The 17,546-nt window shown below is 41.1% G+C and overlaps 1 protein-coding gene across 4 annotated transcripts in view; it reads left to right on the top strand.

The window, feature by feature from the left end:
- The window catches only part of LOC108717264, a 42,901-nt gene extending 32,182 nt beyond the window's left edge, over positions 1-10,719 (top strand). For 2 of the 4 annotated variants that reach the window (XM_041563624.1, XM_018264138.2), the window contains exons 5-7: positions 972-1,030; positions 8,426-8,533; positions 9,988-10,719. In XM_041563624.1, the coding sequence (XP_041419558.1) occupies positions 972-1,030; positions 8,426-8,519 (153 nt within the window). In that variant the 3' untranslated portion in view covers positions 8,520-8,533; positions 9,988-10,719. Of the gene's footprint in view, positions 1-971; positions 1,031-8,425; positions 8,540-9,987 lie in introns of all 4 variants that reach the window. The other 2 variants (XM_018264139.2, XM_018264140.2) reach the window with 2 other exon arrangements.
- The last annotated feature ends 6,827 nt before the right edge of the window (positions 10,720-17,546 follow it).

Raw genomic sequence — 17,546 nt, 5'->3', positions numbered from 1 at the left:
AACCAATGTGACTGTAGTAAAACCAACAGTGCATTTACCCTTAAAGGGATACTGTCTATATAATATTTCAAAATGAATCAGTTAATAGTGCTGCCCCAGCAGAATTCTGCACTGAAATCCATTTCTCGAAAGAGCAAACAGATTTTTTTTATATTCAATTTTGAAATCTGACATGGGGCTAGACATTTTGTCAATTTCCCAGCTGCCCCAAGTCATGTGACTTGTGCTCTGATAAACTTCAATCACTCTTTACTGCTGTACTGCAAGTTGAAGTGATATCACCCCCTCCCTTTTCCCCCCAGCAGCCTAACAACAGAACAATGGGAAGGTAACCAGATAGCAGCTCCCTAACACAAGATAACAGCTGCCTGGTAGATCTAAGAACAACACTCAATAGTAAAAACCCATGTCCCACTGAGACACATTCAGTTACATTGAGAAGGAAAAACAGCAGCCTGCCAGAAAGTATTTCTCTCCTAAAGTGCAGGCACAAGTCACATGACATGGGGCAGCTGGGAAATTGACAAAATGTCTAGCCCCATGTCAGATATCAAAATTGAATTTAAAAAAATCTGTTTGCTCTTTTGAGAAATGGATTTCAGTGCAGAATTCTGCTGGAGTAGCACTATTAACTGATGCGTTTTGAAACAAACATGTTTTCCGATGACAGGATCCCTTTAACTCTAGTGAGAAAACAGCCTTGAAGTGACGCGTGAAATTACATATTTTTGCCAAAGTGTGTTACTAACATCATTTTTTGTGATAATTATTTTTAAAGGCAAACTACACTCACAGTTTTTCTTCTTTGTGTACAAATATTGTCTTTTTACCATTGGGTTGTGGGTTAGACTGAGCGATGATGGCACAAGGGTGCTTCTAGCTGCTGATCAACGCCACAATGTGGGTCAGACCAACTGCTGCCGATTTCTTTCTATTGGGTTTGTAATAGCATGACTTGTACTGTTTTACAGACCATACAGGACTGTATCATGGACAACAACGACTACTGGATTGGACAGGACTGTGATTTGTAAGTATTTAATTAAAACAAGTGCCTTTTAAAAATGACCCTGGACCAAGTACCGAGTGTCACATGTTTGGAAGCCAAATCATTTTTGAACAATTTTGTCCTAGAAAGGTCTGTGGAGATCTTGGCCATACTGGGCGTTTTCTCGGAGGTCCATATCTGCGCTCCCCCCCACAGGACAGCATAAAAATCGTTTTATTTTTAACGTTTTAATGAGAATTTGGACCTGTGTGTGACAATGAGATACTTGGCTTCTAGATGTAAAAATAAAAATGGGCATGAGGGGAATGTAACTCTTAATTATTCTACTATATATATCCTGAGAGCTGCATGTCCAGTTGCAAATTATATGATGCCCTGCACTTGCTAATGGGGCAGTTGTAAAGATCCTCCTTTTGGTCACTTGTCACCTACACATAAAAAGCTGTATAACAAGTCATTTGTAAATGAAACCTGTAACCCAAATATTTTTTTCTTTTCATTAAAACATCCATACATGTTATAAAGGCATTATATCTGAGCTGTCAATCAAATATTACCTGACCCGCCTCTATGCCTGAGGCATACAAGTGGGGCAATTACTTTCACTTTCCATTCAGCAGTTCTTACTGTTGTTGCTCTCCTCACATTGCCCCTCCCTCCTTACACTCAATAATTGTGTAGGGCAATGTGTATGGGCATTAGGTCCTCTGGTCGGGTGCATACAGAAGATTTTGGGGTGATACACAACTTATCTTAATAACAATGTCCACAAGATGGCTCCTGCTTGTGTGCTGTGATTGTGTAATTCCAAGGCTGAAGGAAATAACATTTAAATAATAAATGCAGTATGAGTAAGCTTAATTTTGCTCTAATATATGGATAGCAGGGAGCACCAACCATCAGTTTAGATATTGTGGTGTGCAGGGTCATATGGTATAGATATAAATAAAGGAACAGACAGAGATGACCCGTAACTTTGCACCACCCCACACAATATTTAACATTTGACAAGAGGTCTGTATACAAGAATAAATAAAACTTAACCTTTAATAAATTCCTTAAAAATGTCCAGAATTTAGTGCAAGATTAAAAATTGTTAGTAACAGGTTTGCAATTGACCAAATGGCGGGTCAGTATCGGCTCAAAAATTGTTGTAGCCGTGGCGTTTGGGTGTAAGTCAAAGAGGTGGGGGATCAAAAAAAACCCGGTATGTCCAGGTGAAACCACACCATATTAAACAAATTGAAGTGCCGGAAAAAGACAAGGGGTGCCGGGAGGCCACTCAATCAAAGACAACAATTCTCTATTGGTCCTTTCGCCCACCTGGGTGTCCTTCCCCACCAAGAACATGCACCAAATGGTACACAAAATTCCAGATAAACTGGTTACAGAAAGTATGTTTCCATTAGCGTCCGCATCCAGTAATTAATCAAAATGGTTGTGTGGCAAACACCAAAATGGTGAATGAAATTCCAGTTATCTGGTTAAATAATTAGCTTGAATGCAGCATAGAATCCCCGAGATCGATTCCCCAAACCAACTCTTTCACCCACTTTCAGCTGCCCACCCGTCCAGCATCAGAGAGGTCTTTTGTGCAAACCCTGCCTAACTAAATCTAAAAATGCGCCTGACGCGCGTTTCGCCCAGCATTCGCAGGGCTTTGTCAAAGGCAATGAATCAGGAGCCGTGTGGTGCTCATAGAAATAGATAGCGAGTGGCCGTTAGTGTTTTGAATGAACCAATGCGATCGTCGCAACTCACGTGGCTGATTTAGCCAACTTCTGATAGGCGCATACTCAATACCTGTCAATGCGCTCTTATAGACATAGTGCGCGATCGTTACTCCTTCATCGGCGCACATTCCATTATTATCAATGCGCTCTTGTGGGTACAGCGTGCGGTCAGTCCTCGATAATACGCAATTACTCTAAAGTTGTAAATGTGCTTTTGCAGACATAATGCGCGATCGCTGTCATTCATATGAAAATGGGGATACGATGAGCTATGATTCCAATCACCAATATTATAATGCAATATGGAATCTTTGTTAACTGTTCTTCAATTGAATGTATGAGACGATAAATATGACAGGGTCACGATTTGTCTTAATGTTATTTGCAATGGGGAGTATATTCCATAATTGCGGATGTGATTTCCTGCAGTCAAAGTATGAGATAATACCGATTTGTTGCTAAATAAAACAAGCATGAATCTGTGGTGAAATGATTGATGTGACCTAATCTCTTTAAAGTATACAATGTATCAATGTGCCACTGATAAGATTAGTGGAAGTGTGATATGATCTCTGTCAAACCTACATTGTAGCCATATCTACTGATAAATTAAATGAAAAGAGATAATAGCGTATCTGGTATGACTAACATGGAATATATGAACCGTATAACCATTAGAACGTATAACTAAATACTCATATAAACACGTTCATAGTAATGCTCTCATTTAGGCCCCCCGGGCCCAAAGCATTCATAAGGAAGATCCATTCACTTTCTTTAGACAGTAAAGCTGTCTCTATATCTCCCCCTCTAATGCCCAAAGATACAAATGATAGACCCATTGCCTTCAAACCCACACTAGAATGATTGTGGTTTTCCCAGAAATGTCGGCTAACCGGTGGTAACTTCTTGTTTGCTCGTAATAAAGCTGGAGCATTGTCAATACTATTCACATGTTCCAAGAGTCTCTTTTTAAACATTCGGTTGGTTTTCCCGATGTATATCCTCTCACATGGACATGATAGCATATATATTATGTTCTCAGTATTACATGAGAACCTGTGTGTAATATAATGCTTATTACCAAATCTGTCCGTGACAAAACTGTTGTTGTGTATATATTTACATCCTTTGCATTTGCCACAGGGAAATGTACCCTTGGATGTATTGTGTTTGGGTTTGGAAAAATGGCTTCTGACCAGGCGGTCTTTGAGATTGGGTGCTCGACGACAACATGTCAATGGACGAGGACCTAACATTGGAGACAAAACAGGATCTGTATGTAGTATATACCAATGTTTCTTAAGGACAGCATCGATCGCAGGCCATTGTTTGCAATATGTGCCAACAAAACGAATAGGTTGTGCACTAACATCCCCCTGTCTTCGTCTGTAGACCAGCAACGTATCCCTAGGGGTCTTCATTGCCCTGGTATAGGCTTTATGAATTATGTTGGTAGGGTAACCCCTATATTTAAGTCGTGCAGTGAGTTCTGTAGCTCGAGTTCTAAATAGTTTATCATCAGAGCAATTGCGACGTAATCGGAGGAATTCACCCACCGGGATTCCCCTCTTGGTCGCAACCGGATGGTGGCTCTGAAAATGTAAAATCGAATTCGTGGCTGTGGTTTTGCGAAAAAGATCCGTCTCTATGTTACCATTATCGGTAATCGAGATGGTGATATCCAAAAAATCCATGTTACTCAGACTTATATTATGTGTAAGTCTGATATTGAGAAGATTAGTATTGAGATGTTCAAGGAAGTCCTTAAGATCTTCTGCAGTGCCGTTCCAGAAAAAAACCAGGTCATCAATATAGCGATACCAATACGCAATGAACTGTGTATAGTGTGCCATTTGATCACCAAATACCCAGTTGGCCTCCCACCAGCCCATGAAAAGATTGGCATATGTGGGAGCAAAGGCTGCTCCCATGGCGACCCCTCTGACTTGTAGATAATACTTATCATTAAATACAAAGAAATTGTGGTTCAGGCAAAAATCTATGAGATCTGACATGAAGTCAATGTATTGGGGATCCCAATTACTTTCTGTCTCCATAAAATATCGTATGGCTTGTAGGCCATGTTTATGGGAGATGGAGGAGTATAGGGATTCTACATCACAACTGACCACATATGTTCCTTTGTCCACCCTAATTTCTGATAATTTGAGGAGCAAATCACCAGTGTCCTTTATATATGAGGGAAGTGAGGTCACAAATCTCCGTAATTTTGTGTCAATGTATTTGCTTGCCTGTTCACAGATGTTACCATTGCCTGATACAATGGGGCGGCCAGGGGGTTTATGTAGATTTTTATGGATTTTAGGTAACATATAAAAAGTTGGAATAACTGATATAGTATTGTGTAGTGCCTTGGATTCACCCTTGCTTAGTACTCCAGTTTGTAAACCCTCCTTAATCAAGTTATTATATAACAGTCTGAAACGAACCGTCGGATCACATGGCAACTTCTGATAACATGATAGGTCATTCAGTTGTTTTAATGCCTCAGTTAGATACATGACCCGTGGCCAGATGACAATATTACCACCCTTATCTGATGGCTTGATAACAATATCTTCCCAGGATGAAATTTCTTTGAGTGCAAGCTTTTCCTCTTTGGAGAGGTTGTCATAATTCTGAGGGGGTAATTCCATGAAGTCTCGCATGACTAATTCCCCGAATGTAGTCACTGCTGAGCTCAGGTTTTTAGGAGGCATGAATGTGCTTTTCATTCTAATAGATCTTTCAGTTTGATCGCTGATTAGATCATTTAGATCCTTTAGGGCTTGTTCAAATGCTATCTGATCAGTATTGGGAATTACATCAGTCTGAGATAGATCATGTGGGTTAGAGGGATCTGGAGTAGCCATTAGGGGATTCATGGAGTAATGTTCTCTACTGCCATCTCCTTGATGAAAATGTTTCTTAAGCAATAGCTTGCGACAGAAGAGGAAGAGATCTTTATAGAGTGAGAAGGGATTGATGTCGTGACTAGGGGAAAAGGATAAGCCTCTCTTTAGAACCAGCTGTTGACATTCAGTGAGAGTATGTTCGCTGAGGTTAACAACATTTAATGTCTCCGTTTGTTCCTGCCCCTGTAACGGCCCCGTTCCCAATGATTTTGGCGGCGGTAGGCCCATTTGTCCCTGTTTCTGAGTTCTCTTCCCTCCTCTTCTGACCCTCTTCTTGTGTCCCCTCCTAAAAAAGGCACATAGTTATTGGATTGTGTGGGGTTAGTTGTATTATCCTCGTCAGACCGTTCTGATCGAGATAAATCACTTTGGGAGGCATTTCTATTAAATGCCCGTCGGCCCCATTTGAACACATTGCCCAATGAGTAGTCAGTAGTGTCTCTTAGATATTTTTGCTTTTTGCGATCTATAATCTCCTGTGCCACTCGATCTATTTCTGAGTTAATTCTGGACATGCGTGTAATGTAAACCTCTTCTTTAGAATATTCGGCAAGTCTTTTCTCGATGTCATTAATTTTAATAGTTAAATCTGACACCACCTGTTGTTCGTGTTCACGAGTAAGCATCAACAGTTGTTTGGAACAGTTGTGTAGGATTTCTTCCCACTTATTTTTAAAGCTTTCATCAACCACCTCAAAAGAGGGGAGAATTCTAATACGCAGTCCCCTAGGAATAATGTTGTCTTCCACATATTTACTGAGTGTGGAGACAGACCACCATGCCTTAGTCAGTTTAATCTGTTGCTGCTGATATTCAGCCATTAGCCATTTCCAATCACCCTCCATAGTGGAACCACTGCCCCCTGGGTTAACATGGAAAACATCAGATAACTGTGTGGACCATTTCTCGAACCGAGATTGTAAATTGGTCATAGGGACTGCCATGTCTGTTGAATACACAGGACAGAGAGATGTGTGCTACACCCAGATTTTCCCAAAGAAGAGAGGGAAATGGTAAATACGAATATATGGATAGCAGGGAGCACCAACCATCAGTTTAGATATTGTGGTGTGCAGGGTCATATGGTATAGATATAAATAAAGGAACAGACAGAGATGACCCGTAACTTTGCACCACCCCACACAATATTTAACATTTTCGGCACTTCAATTTGTTGTTTAATATGGTGTGGTTTCACCTGGACATACCGGGTTTTTTTTGATCCCCCACCTCTTTGACTTACACCCAAACGCCACGGCTACAACAATTTTTGAGCCGATACTGACCCGCCATTTGGTCAATTGCAAACCTGTTACTAACAATTTTTAATCTTGCACTAAATTCTGGACATTTTTAAGGAATTTATTAAAGGTTGTTTTATTTATTCTTGTATACAGACCTCTTGTCAAATGTTAAATATTGTGTGGGGTGGTGCAAAGTTACGGGTCATCTCTGTCTGTTCCTTTATTTAATTTTGCTCTAACTAACATGATGAAAAATATTTTTTAATTTTTTGTTAGGGTGACCGGTCCCTGTTAATGCTGCTGATATTGGTCCTTTATAGTGATTCGGCGTATCTGCCTGTGTGTGTGTGGGGGGGGTTTCCGACGGGTCTCCCCGATCGATATCAGGCCAAAAATTGGCCTGATATTTATCGGGCAGGTATGTTTTTTCTCTGATCGAGGACTAAATTGGCTAGTTGATGCGGTCCGTTGGCATCTGTTTCCATCACTGTAGTTTGATCGTTTGGCCGAAGGGTCAAATGATCGGATTAACTTGATATCGCCAGGGCCGGAACAAGGGGTAGGCAGAAGAGGCAGGTGCCTAGGGCGCAACGAAGTGGGGGCGCCAAGCACGTACCTCTTCTTTCACCTAACCCTGGTCCGGACCCTTTCTCTCCCACAGGCACTCTCAGGGCAGCTCTGTGCGCGCTCTCTGTCCCCTGCTAGAATGGAAAAAATCGGGCCCGCATGCGCACTACTGGACAAGCTCTGTGTGCGGATGCGCACTACCGGACACGCACGCATGCGCACTACCGGACACACACGCATGCGCACTACCGGACACACACGCATGTGCACTACCGGACACGCACGCATGCGCACTGAAGCCCGTGCAGTCAATGGGGGCGAAGTGCCGGCCGGGTTGCCTTGGGCGCCCGGCTGCCTTGGCCCAGGCCTGGATATCGCCTTTGGTGCCTTTGATAAAGCTCACACTAATCGAAAAGCTTTTGTTTTTTTTCTTAGATGGGGTCAGTGACCCCCGTTTGAAAACTGGAAAGAGTCCAGAAAAAGGCAAATAATTAAACTATAAAAAATAAATAACGAGGACCAATTGAAATGTTGTTTGGAATTGGCCATTATATAACGTACTTAAAGTTAATTTAAAGGTGACTGTGTGTGATGGCAGGATATGCACAGACAGCAGTGCTACTGTATAAAAGCAGAATCTCTGCCTTTTTATGGCCAATCAGATCACTTCTAGCTGATTAATATTAGGGATCTCCCATCTTTGGGAAATTTTTAACCGTGTTTATGAATAAATGGGGCAACAATAAAATGAAGGTTTATTTTTCCCATTGCATTGGTGTTCTATAAATTTCTTATACATCCTAGCCTCATTTGCAGCTCTCCCATCACATCTCTGTAGCTCCCAGTGCAGCTCCTCTATGGGTGCAGCTCCTCCATGGGTGCAGCACTTGCCTGTATCAATGTTTAACCCTGAATTACTGTCTATATGTGAGGCTTATGTGTGTTTCCCTGCAGAACTGAGGACTCAAACTGTAAAGTTTTCTGCAAAGCGGATGGATTAGTGCAGCTTCATCACAGCACAGAGAGACGATTCATTTGCACTATATAGTGGGACGGCATTAGGTGACTGTGTGTATTATATTGTAATAGAAATACTTTGTATCAACTAATAGAAGACTAATCAAAATGCATTAGATTCACTGTACTTAAAGGGGAACTCTGGCTTCCAAACCAAAATTTGATAAAGAGGCCACATAACACAGAAACTCCTAATATACCCATCACAGTTACCTGTTTCTTCAAAAATTATGAATAAATGGCATTTTCTATGCTGAAATCCAGCTGTGTAACAGTTCTACTCTTTCTGCATTATTTGAAATCCTGGCAGGGAAGGAGGGACTAAACACTGATGTTACAAATTGTAACAACTTCTCCACAGCTTACAGACAGCATACAGGAACTACATAACCCACAATGCATTGCACTGGGATGTTCCTTTCCTTATTGAAATCACGTGTGCAGGGAATTGTGGGGTTTGGAGGATGCAGGCTGAGGACAGTTGGCTGTTGATACAAAGTAACAGTAGTCAGACAGCTCAGCAAAGTAGTCAGACAGATCAGCAGGAGAGCAGGGGGCTGGGCTTAGGGAACTGTTCCAAACCATTAAAAATCATGAAAAATCTGCATATTTTAATTGATGTATATTGCAAAGCTGCTTGAAATTATGTTTAGTTTTCAACAAGTTTAAGTTATGTTTTTGTTGAGTTCCCCTTGAAAGTTTGTTTGCTTAGTACAGAGGAATACCTATGCTGCCATAGTTTTATGGGATCTCTCTGTACAGACTATGAGCAAACTTAGGGACTGTTCCTGCTGAATTGTGCTTAGTACAGGGGAATACCTATGCTGCCATAGTTTTATGGGATCTCTCTGTACAGACTATGAGCAAACTTAGGGGCTGTTCCTGCTGAATTGTGCTTAGTACAGGGAATACCTATGCTGCCATAGTTTTATGGGATCTCTCTGTACAGACTATGAGCAAACTTAGGGGACTGTTCCTGCTGAATTGTGCTTAGTACAGGGAATACCTATGCTCCATAGTTTTATGGGACCTCTCTGTACAGACTATGAGCAAACTTAGGGGACTGTTCCTGCTGAATTGTGCTTAGTACAGGGAATACCTATGCTGCCATAGTTTTATGGGATCTCTCTGTACAGACTATGAGCAAACTTAGGGACTGTTCCTGCTGAATTGTGCTTAGCACAGGGAATACCTATGCTGCCATAGTTTTATGGGATCTCTCTGTACAGACTATGAGCAAACTTAGGGGACTGTTCCTGCTGAATTGTGCTTAGTACAGAGGAATACCTATGCTGCCATAGTTTTATGGGATCTCTCTGTACAGACTATGAGCAAACTTAGGGGACTGTTCCTGCTGAATTGTGCTTAGTACAGGGAATACCTATGCTGCCATAGTTTTATGGGATCTCTCTGTACAGACTATGAGCAAACTTAGGGGCTGTTCCTGCTGAATTGTGATTATTACAGCAGATAGATAAATTTTCTTTTTTTCCTAATAGGTGTCTTAAGATCAGATCATCTCAGGAACACTAATCTTTGTCAAGCTGCAAAAGAAAACGGATATCCTCAAAGAAGATTATTTATTACCTTTTTTCTTATTTGTTGTCTTCTACTTTATTTCTTTTAAATTTTACTTGTGTTATATTCCTTAATTATCAGAATGCAGAACTTTGTGCCACTTATCTATTATGTCTTAGTAAAGCATTAGAAAGAGAGCACTCGCCGACATGTGAAACCGCCCCAGAAGCGCAGTCAGTTAGTCCTAAAATCCTTTATTCACGGAGCACCGGCGGAGTGTTTAAAATGTCTCTTTATTAAGTAATTGTTAAAACCAAGGAGCGTACATACTTTAAGCTTGCACGTTTCGTGGTCATAGCCACTTACTGTTGCTTTTGTGGATATTGTCACATAAGTGCATTGCTATAATTTTAAAGCATGTTCTGTACGTGTCATCATACAGGCCTGTAAAAGTTCATAAAGCAGAGTTATCATGAAATCAACTATCTGTACTAGAAACAGTTTATAGGCATCTGCTCAGTAAGATCTGCAATCAGCCATGTGGAAAGGGACCATATAGAGACCCTATAGAGGAGTGACCGTTTCCATGGGGTTTATTCCCATTTGTTTCCCCTTGCCTCCAGGACCAGGAGACTCTATACATAGTAACATAGTAACATAGTAAGTAAGGTTGAAAAAAGACATGTCCATCGAGTTCAACCTTTTTTTTTTTTTTATTTATTAACTACCTATCTGCCAGTTGATCCAGAGGAAGGCAAAAAACCCATCTGAAGCCTCTCCAATTTGCCTCAGAGGGGAAAAATTCCTTCCTGACTCCAAAATGGCAATCGGATTAGTCCCTGGATCAACTTGGACTATGAGCTATCTCCCATATCCCTGTATTCCCTCACTTGCTAAACACCATCCAACCCCTTCTTGTACCTATCTAATGTATCAGCCTGTACCACTGATTCAGGGAGACAATTCCACATCTTCACAGCTCTCACTGTAAAAAACCCCTTCCGAATATTTAGGCGGAACCTCTTTTCTTCTAATCGGAATGGGTGACCTTGTGTCAGCTGGAAAGACCTACTGGTAAATAAATCATTAGAGAGATTATTAAATGATCCCCTTATATATTTATACATAGTCATCATATCACCCCTTAAGCACCTCTTCTCCAGCGGGAACATCCCCAATTTGGCCAGTCTTTCCTCATAGCTAAGATTTTCCCTTTACCAGCTTAGTTGCCCTTCTCTGTCCCCTCTCTAATACAATAATGTCCTGTTTGAGTGATGGAGACCAAAACTGTACGGCATATTCTAGATGGGGCCTTACCAGTGCTCTATACAGTGGGACCCCCTCCTCCCGTGACTCTCTGCCCCATTTAATACAAGTCAAGATCTTATTTGCCCTTGATGCTGCTGACTGGCATTGCTTGCTACAGACAAGTTTATTATCTACAAGGACTCTAAGCTCCGTCTCCATTATGGATTTGCCTAGTGCAGTCCCATTAAGGGTATAAGTGGATATTGTTACATCCCAGGTGCAGGACTTTACATTTATCAACATTGAATCTCATTTGCCACTTAGCTGCCCAGATTGCCAGTTAGTCAAGATCCTGTTGCAAGTGCCACATCCTGGATGGAATTAATTGGGCTGATAGTTTTGTGTCATCTGCAAACACTGATACATTACTTACAATCCCCTCCCCTAAGTCATTAATGAACAAGTTAAATAAAAGTGGACCCAATACTGAGCCCTGAGGGACCCCACTAAGAACCTTACTCCAAGTAGAGAATGTCCCATTAACAACCACCCTCTGTACCCGATCCTGTAGCCAGTTTCCTATCCACGTGCAAACGACTTCATTAAGCCCAACAGACCTTAGTTTAGAAAGCAGTCGTTTGTGGGGCACAGTATCAAACGCTTTGGCAAAATCCAAATAGATCACATCTACTGCCCCCCCACTATCCAGAATCTTACTTACCACATCATAAAATGCAATCAAATTAGTCTGACATGACCTATCCTTCATAAAGCCATGCTGATTGCTGCTCATAATGCCATTCACTAGGACAAAATTTTGAATGTGATCCCTTAACAAGCCTTCAAATAATTTGCCCACCACAGATGTCAAGCTTACTGGCCTATAATTGCCAGGCTGAGATCGTAATCCCTTTTTAAATATTGGAATAACATCAGCTTTTCTCCAATCCATAGGCACCATACCAGATGACAGTGAATCTGAGAAAATCAGAAATAAGGGCTGGTCTAAAACTGAACTAAGCTCTCTTAGAACCCCGGGGTGTATGCCATCAGGCCCTGGAGCCTTGTTTACATTCATTTTTATTAAAGCTTTATGGATCATTTCCTTAATCAGCCACTGACTAGATTGAGCTGAACCATTCGTGCAGTTATTAAGTGAGCCTGGGAACTCACACTCCTCTATTGTATACACTGAAGAAAAGAACTGATTTAACACATTTGCCTTATCTGTATCTGTTACAACCATACTGGTACCATTATTTAATGGAGCAACACTCTCAACCTGCATCTTTTTACTATTAATATATTTAAAAAACTTTTTAGGGTTAATTTTCACCTCCACCGCAATTAACTCTTCATTTCTTTTCTTAGCCTTCCGGATTGCTGATTTACAACATTTATTACAGTGTTTATATTCATTAAATGCAGCTTCTGTCCCTACAGATTTGTAGTTATTAAATGCCTTTCTCTTCTTTCCCATTAACTTCTTTACCTCTGTATTAAGCCACACAGGATGATTCTTAGAGCTTCTACGTTTAGTCCTTAAGGAAATAAATTGAGAACAGTAATGATTTAATATCATTTTAAAGGACAACCATTTCTGTTCTGTGTTTTTAGCTGAAAACCTAATGCCCCAATCAATACTCTGTAGGGCAGCCCTCAAGGCACTAAAATTAGCTTTGGCAAAATTCATGGTTTTTGTTGCCCCAGTATATTTTTGTTTTTTGCACCAGACATTAAAAGATATAACATTATGGTCACTATTACCCAGGGGTTCAATGACTTGCACATTTGCTATAAGTTCTGGCTCATTTGAGATCACTAAATCAAGAATAGCATTTTTTCTGGTAGGCTCCTCAACAACCTGTGCCAAAAAATTGTCGTGCAATAAGTTTATAAACTTGTTCCCATTAACTGATCTAGCAGTACCGTTGCTCCAGTCAATATCTGGGTAATTAAAATCCCCCATTATCATTACTTTACCTAAACTAGCAGCCTTTTCTATTTGCATCAGGAGCTTTGTCTCTTCCTCCCCACTTACATTAGGGGGTCTATAGCATACTCCTACTTGAAGCTAAGTATAGATTTTCCATGTTTTTTCTCCTTTGTTTTATAAACTGTATTTTTGTTAATTGCCATTGTTATACCTTCTATAATATTAAAGGGATTTTATCATGATTTTGATGGTGTGGATTTTATTCTTAAATGACACTATTACACTGCAAATAATTCCCTCTACAATATAAAATGTCATTCCTGAACCAGCAAGTGTATTTAGTTGTAATATTGGTGTGTAGGTGCATCTCAGGTCATTTTGCCTGGTCATGTGATTTCAGAAAGAGCCAGCACTTTAGGATGGAACTGCTTTCTGGCAGGCTGTTGTTTCTCCTACTATCATGGGAAAACATTTTTTTTTTTTCAAAATACTTCAGTTAATAGTGTTGCTCCAGCAGTCTACTGCATGGAAATGCAATTCTCAAAAGAGCAAACAGATTTTTTTATATTTAATTTTGAAATCTGACATTGGGCTAGACATATTGTCAGTTTCCCAGCTGCCCCCACTCATGTGACTTGTGCAAGCACTTTAGGATGGAACTACTTTCTGGCAGGCTGTTACTGAATCAGTCTCAGTGGGATTTGGCTTTTACTATTGTTTTTAGATCTACCAGGCAGCTGTTATCTTGTGTTAGGGAGCTGCTATCTGGTTACCTTCCCATTGTTCTGTTGTTTGGCTGCTGGGGGGGGGGGGGTGATATCACTCCAACTTGCAGTACAGCAGTAAAGAGTGACTGAAGTTTATGAGAGCACAAGTCACATGACTGGGGCAGCTGGGAAATTGACAAAATGTCTAGCCCCATGTCAGATTTCAAAATTAAATAAAAAAAAAAAAGTTTGCTCTTTTGAGAAATAGATTTCAGTGCAGAATTCTGCTGGAGCAGCACTATTAACTGATGTGTTTTGACAAAAAAAAAATTTTTTTCCAGTGACAGAATCTCTTGTTAAAATGGGGAGAAAAAGAAATTGATCAATGCACATTCCCTGGTCCCCTGTCAGGCCCAGACTGGCAATCTGTGAGTTCTGGCAAATGCCAGAGGGGCTGCTGTAAGGTGCCATAGAAAGTGACTACTAAGTGGGCTGGTGTAGGCTGTTTGGGCCTCTGTGTACTAGGAATGGCAGGGCCTATTTTGAATCCCAGTCCAGTCCTGTCCCCTGTCATAAGTAATCTATGCAGATACATGTATTTACAAAGACAGGGGTTTTTTAGTGACAAAATTGTGTCGGGACCAGGGAATGTGCATTGATCAATTCCTCTTCTCTTTCTCGATGTCCAAAGTTTTAATATAAAAATAAAACGGTATGTCTTAAAGATAAAGCCTTACGCATTTCGTCTCATCCAGGGACACTTAATCATAGGCTATGATTATCTGCCCTAGAGGGACATGTACCTCTATAACCTTCATCTCTCAGTTGGGAGATAGGAGTGTAGCCGTATTGGGGGGCACATCTCTGTATAAAGTCACTGATAGCTGCAATTGTTTTTCTGATGTGTCCTAGGCAGGCAGAGCAGATATGAAAACAATGATGGTACCCGTTCAGTATTTCTTTTTTATTGCACCCCATTAACAACCATGCTCTGAAATGCACAATAAAGTAAAGGAATTGATGTTACATAGTAAGTTAGGTTGAAAAAAGACACATGTCCATCAAGTTCAACCTTAAGTCTATATATAACCTGCCTAACTGCCAGTTGATCCAGAGGAAGGCAAAAAAACCATCTGAAGCCTCTCCAATTTGCCTCAGAGGAGGAAAAAAATCCTTCCGGACTCCAAAATGGCAATGGGACTGGATCAACTTGTACTATGAGCTATCTCCCATATCCCTGTATTCCCTCACTTGCTAAACACCATCCAACCCCTTCTTATACCTATCTAATGTATCAGCCTGTACCCCTGATTCACTTCCCAGCTCTCCCTGTAACACCCCTTTCCCTCCTCTAATCTCATTGGCTCCCTCCTGTCTGCTGGGAGGAGCTACTGGTGAATAAAGCATCTGACCCTTCCTTGTACCTATCTAATGTATCAGCCTGTACCACTGATTCACTTCCCAGCTCTCCCTGTAACACCCCTTTCCCTCCTCTAATCTCATTGGCTCCCTCCTGTCTGCTGGGAGGAGCTACTGGTGAATAAAGCATCTGACCCTTCCTTGTACCTATCTAATGTATCAGCCTGTACCACTGATTCAGGGAGACAATTCCACATCTTCACAGCTCTCACTGTAACAAACCCCTTCCCAATATTTAGCTGGAACCTCTTTTCCTCTAATCGGAATGGGTGACCTTGTGTCAGCTGGAAAGACCTACTGCTAAATAAATCATTAGAGAGATTATTATATGATCCCCTTATATATTTATACATAGTTATCATATCACCCCTTAAGCGCCTCTTCTCCAGAGTGAACATCCCCAATTTGGCCAGTCTTTCCTCATAGCTAAGATTTTGCCTTTACCAGCTTAGTTGCCCTTCTCTGTACCCTCTCTAATACAATAATGTCCTGTTTGAGTGATGCAGACCAAAACTGTACGGCATATTCTAGATGGGGCCTTACCAGTGCTCTATACAGTGGGACCCCCTCCTCCCATAATTCTCTGCCCCATTTAATACAACTTAAGACCTTATTTGCCCTTGATGCTGCTGACTGGCATTGCTCGTTACAGACAAGTTTATTATCTACAAGGACTCTTTTTCTGTATCTGTTACAACCATACTGGTACCATTATATAAAGAAGCAACACTCTCAACCTGCATCTTTTACTATTAATAAAGTTTAAATCTTTTTGGGGTTAGTCTTAGCCTCACCCACAATGCACTCCGTATTTCCTATCATTGCCTTCTGGATTGCGGATTTACAACATTTATTAGTGTTTATATTCATTAAATACAGACTTCTTCTTTCCTGTTAACTCCTTTACTTCTAATTAAGCCACATAGAATTATTCTTAGAGCTTCTACATTTACTTGTAAGAAGAATTTCAGCTAGCCAGAGAAACCAGACAAGGCTGCCCATTGTCCCCCTTATTGTTCGCCTTTGCTATAGAACCACTAGCTATCCTAATCCGCCACAACCCTGAAATTGAAGGACTTAAACTACTAGAGGAAAAAATCTCATTATATGCAGATGACATGCTAGTATATCTGGCCAACCCCAGGGACTCCCTTGTAGAGCTCTTAAGGGAAGTTAAAGGGTTTGCACAACTACTCTGGCCTTCGGGTCAATTGGGCAAAGTCTGTGCTGTTTCCCATTGATAACGAAGGTAACAGAGACCTACCTCGGGGGGTGCAGCTACAATGGGTTTCCTCCTTTACATACTTAGGTATTATAATTCACATGAACCCGCAAAAATACATAGATTTGAATCTCTCCCCAGTGGTTGGTGCCCTAAAACAGAAAACACAAACATGGAGTAACCTTCCGATATCCCTACCAGGCCGGATAAATTTATTAAAAATTATGTATGTATATTACATGTTATTATGTATTTCATAATGCACCCATCATACCCAGTAGAAGGTGGTTCCAAGAGCTAGACACTTGCATACGAAATGCAGTCTGGGCAGGAGACAGACCTCGTATTTCCTTGCAGATGCTACAGGCCCCTGTGTCAAAGGGTGGTTTAGCTCTACCTAATTTTCATCTGTACTTTTGTGCTAGTCAACTAGTCTATGCATGGTGGTGGTTGAATCCCGACCCTAACAATCAGGCGACTGTTCTGGATGCTGCAGTGATCTCCTCTTTTGAAGCTTTGGCAAACCAGCGTCACAGAGGGCTACCCTCTATATACCCCTTAACTCCAAATATGAAATCAGTGATCCAAATATTTGACAGAACTGTGTCTGCAGAGTATAGGAAAGGATGTAAATGGTCAAAATGGACTCCATTGTGGGGCAACAGGCACCTCACCCACTTAAGGGCTGTACCAATATGTTAGTTTGTGGGCTAATGCAGGGGTGAGGTCTCTTAATGATATTGTGTCCTCAGAAAGGCTGAAGCAGTTTGCCCAATTGAAGCAAGAATTTGAATTACCTAACTACCGTATATACTCGAGTATAAGCCGATCCGAGTATAAGCCGAGGTACCTAATTTTACCTACGAAAACTTGGAAAACTTATTGACTCTAGTATAAGCCTAGACACAACTACAGCCCTGTCTCCCAGCAGCGCACCTTCCGCCAAAGAGACTCCCCCAGCGATCGACCGGACTTCTTTGCAAAGTTGATGGTGACAGAGAATTGTGC

Source organism: Xenopus laevis, chromosome 5L, assembly GCF_017654675.1.
Source record: "Xenopus laevis strain J_2021 chromosome 5L, Xenopus_laevis_v10.1, whole genome shotgun sequence".
In the NCBI taxonomy this organism is placed as follows: domain Eukaryota; kingdom Metazoa; phylum Chordata; class Amphibia; order Anura; family Pipidae; genus Xenopus; species Xenopus laevis.
Note: the sequence above shows the minus strand (reverse complement) of the source record. Positions and strands in the feature narration are given on the sequence as shown.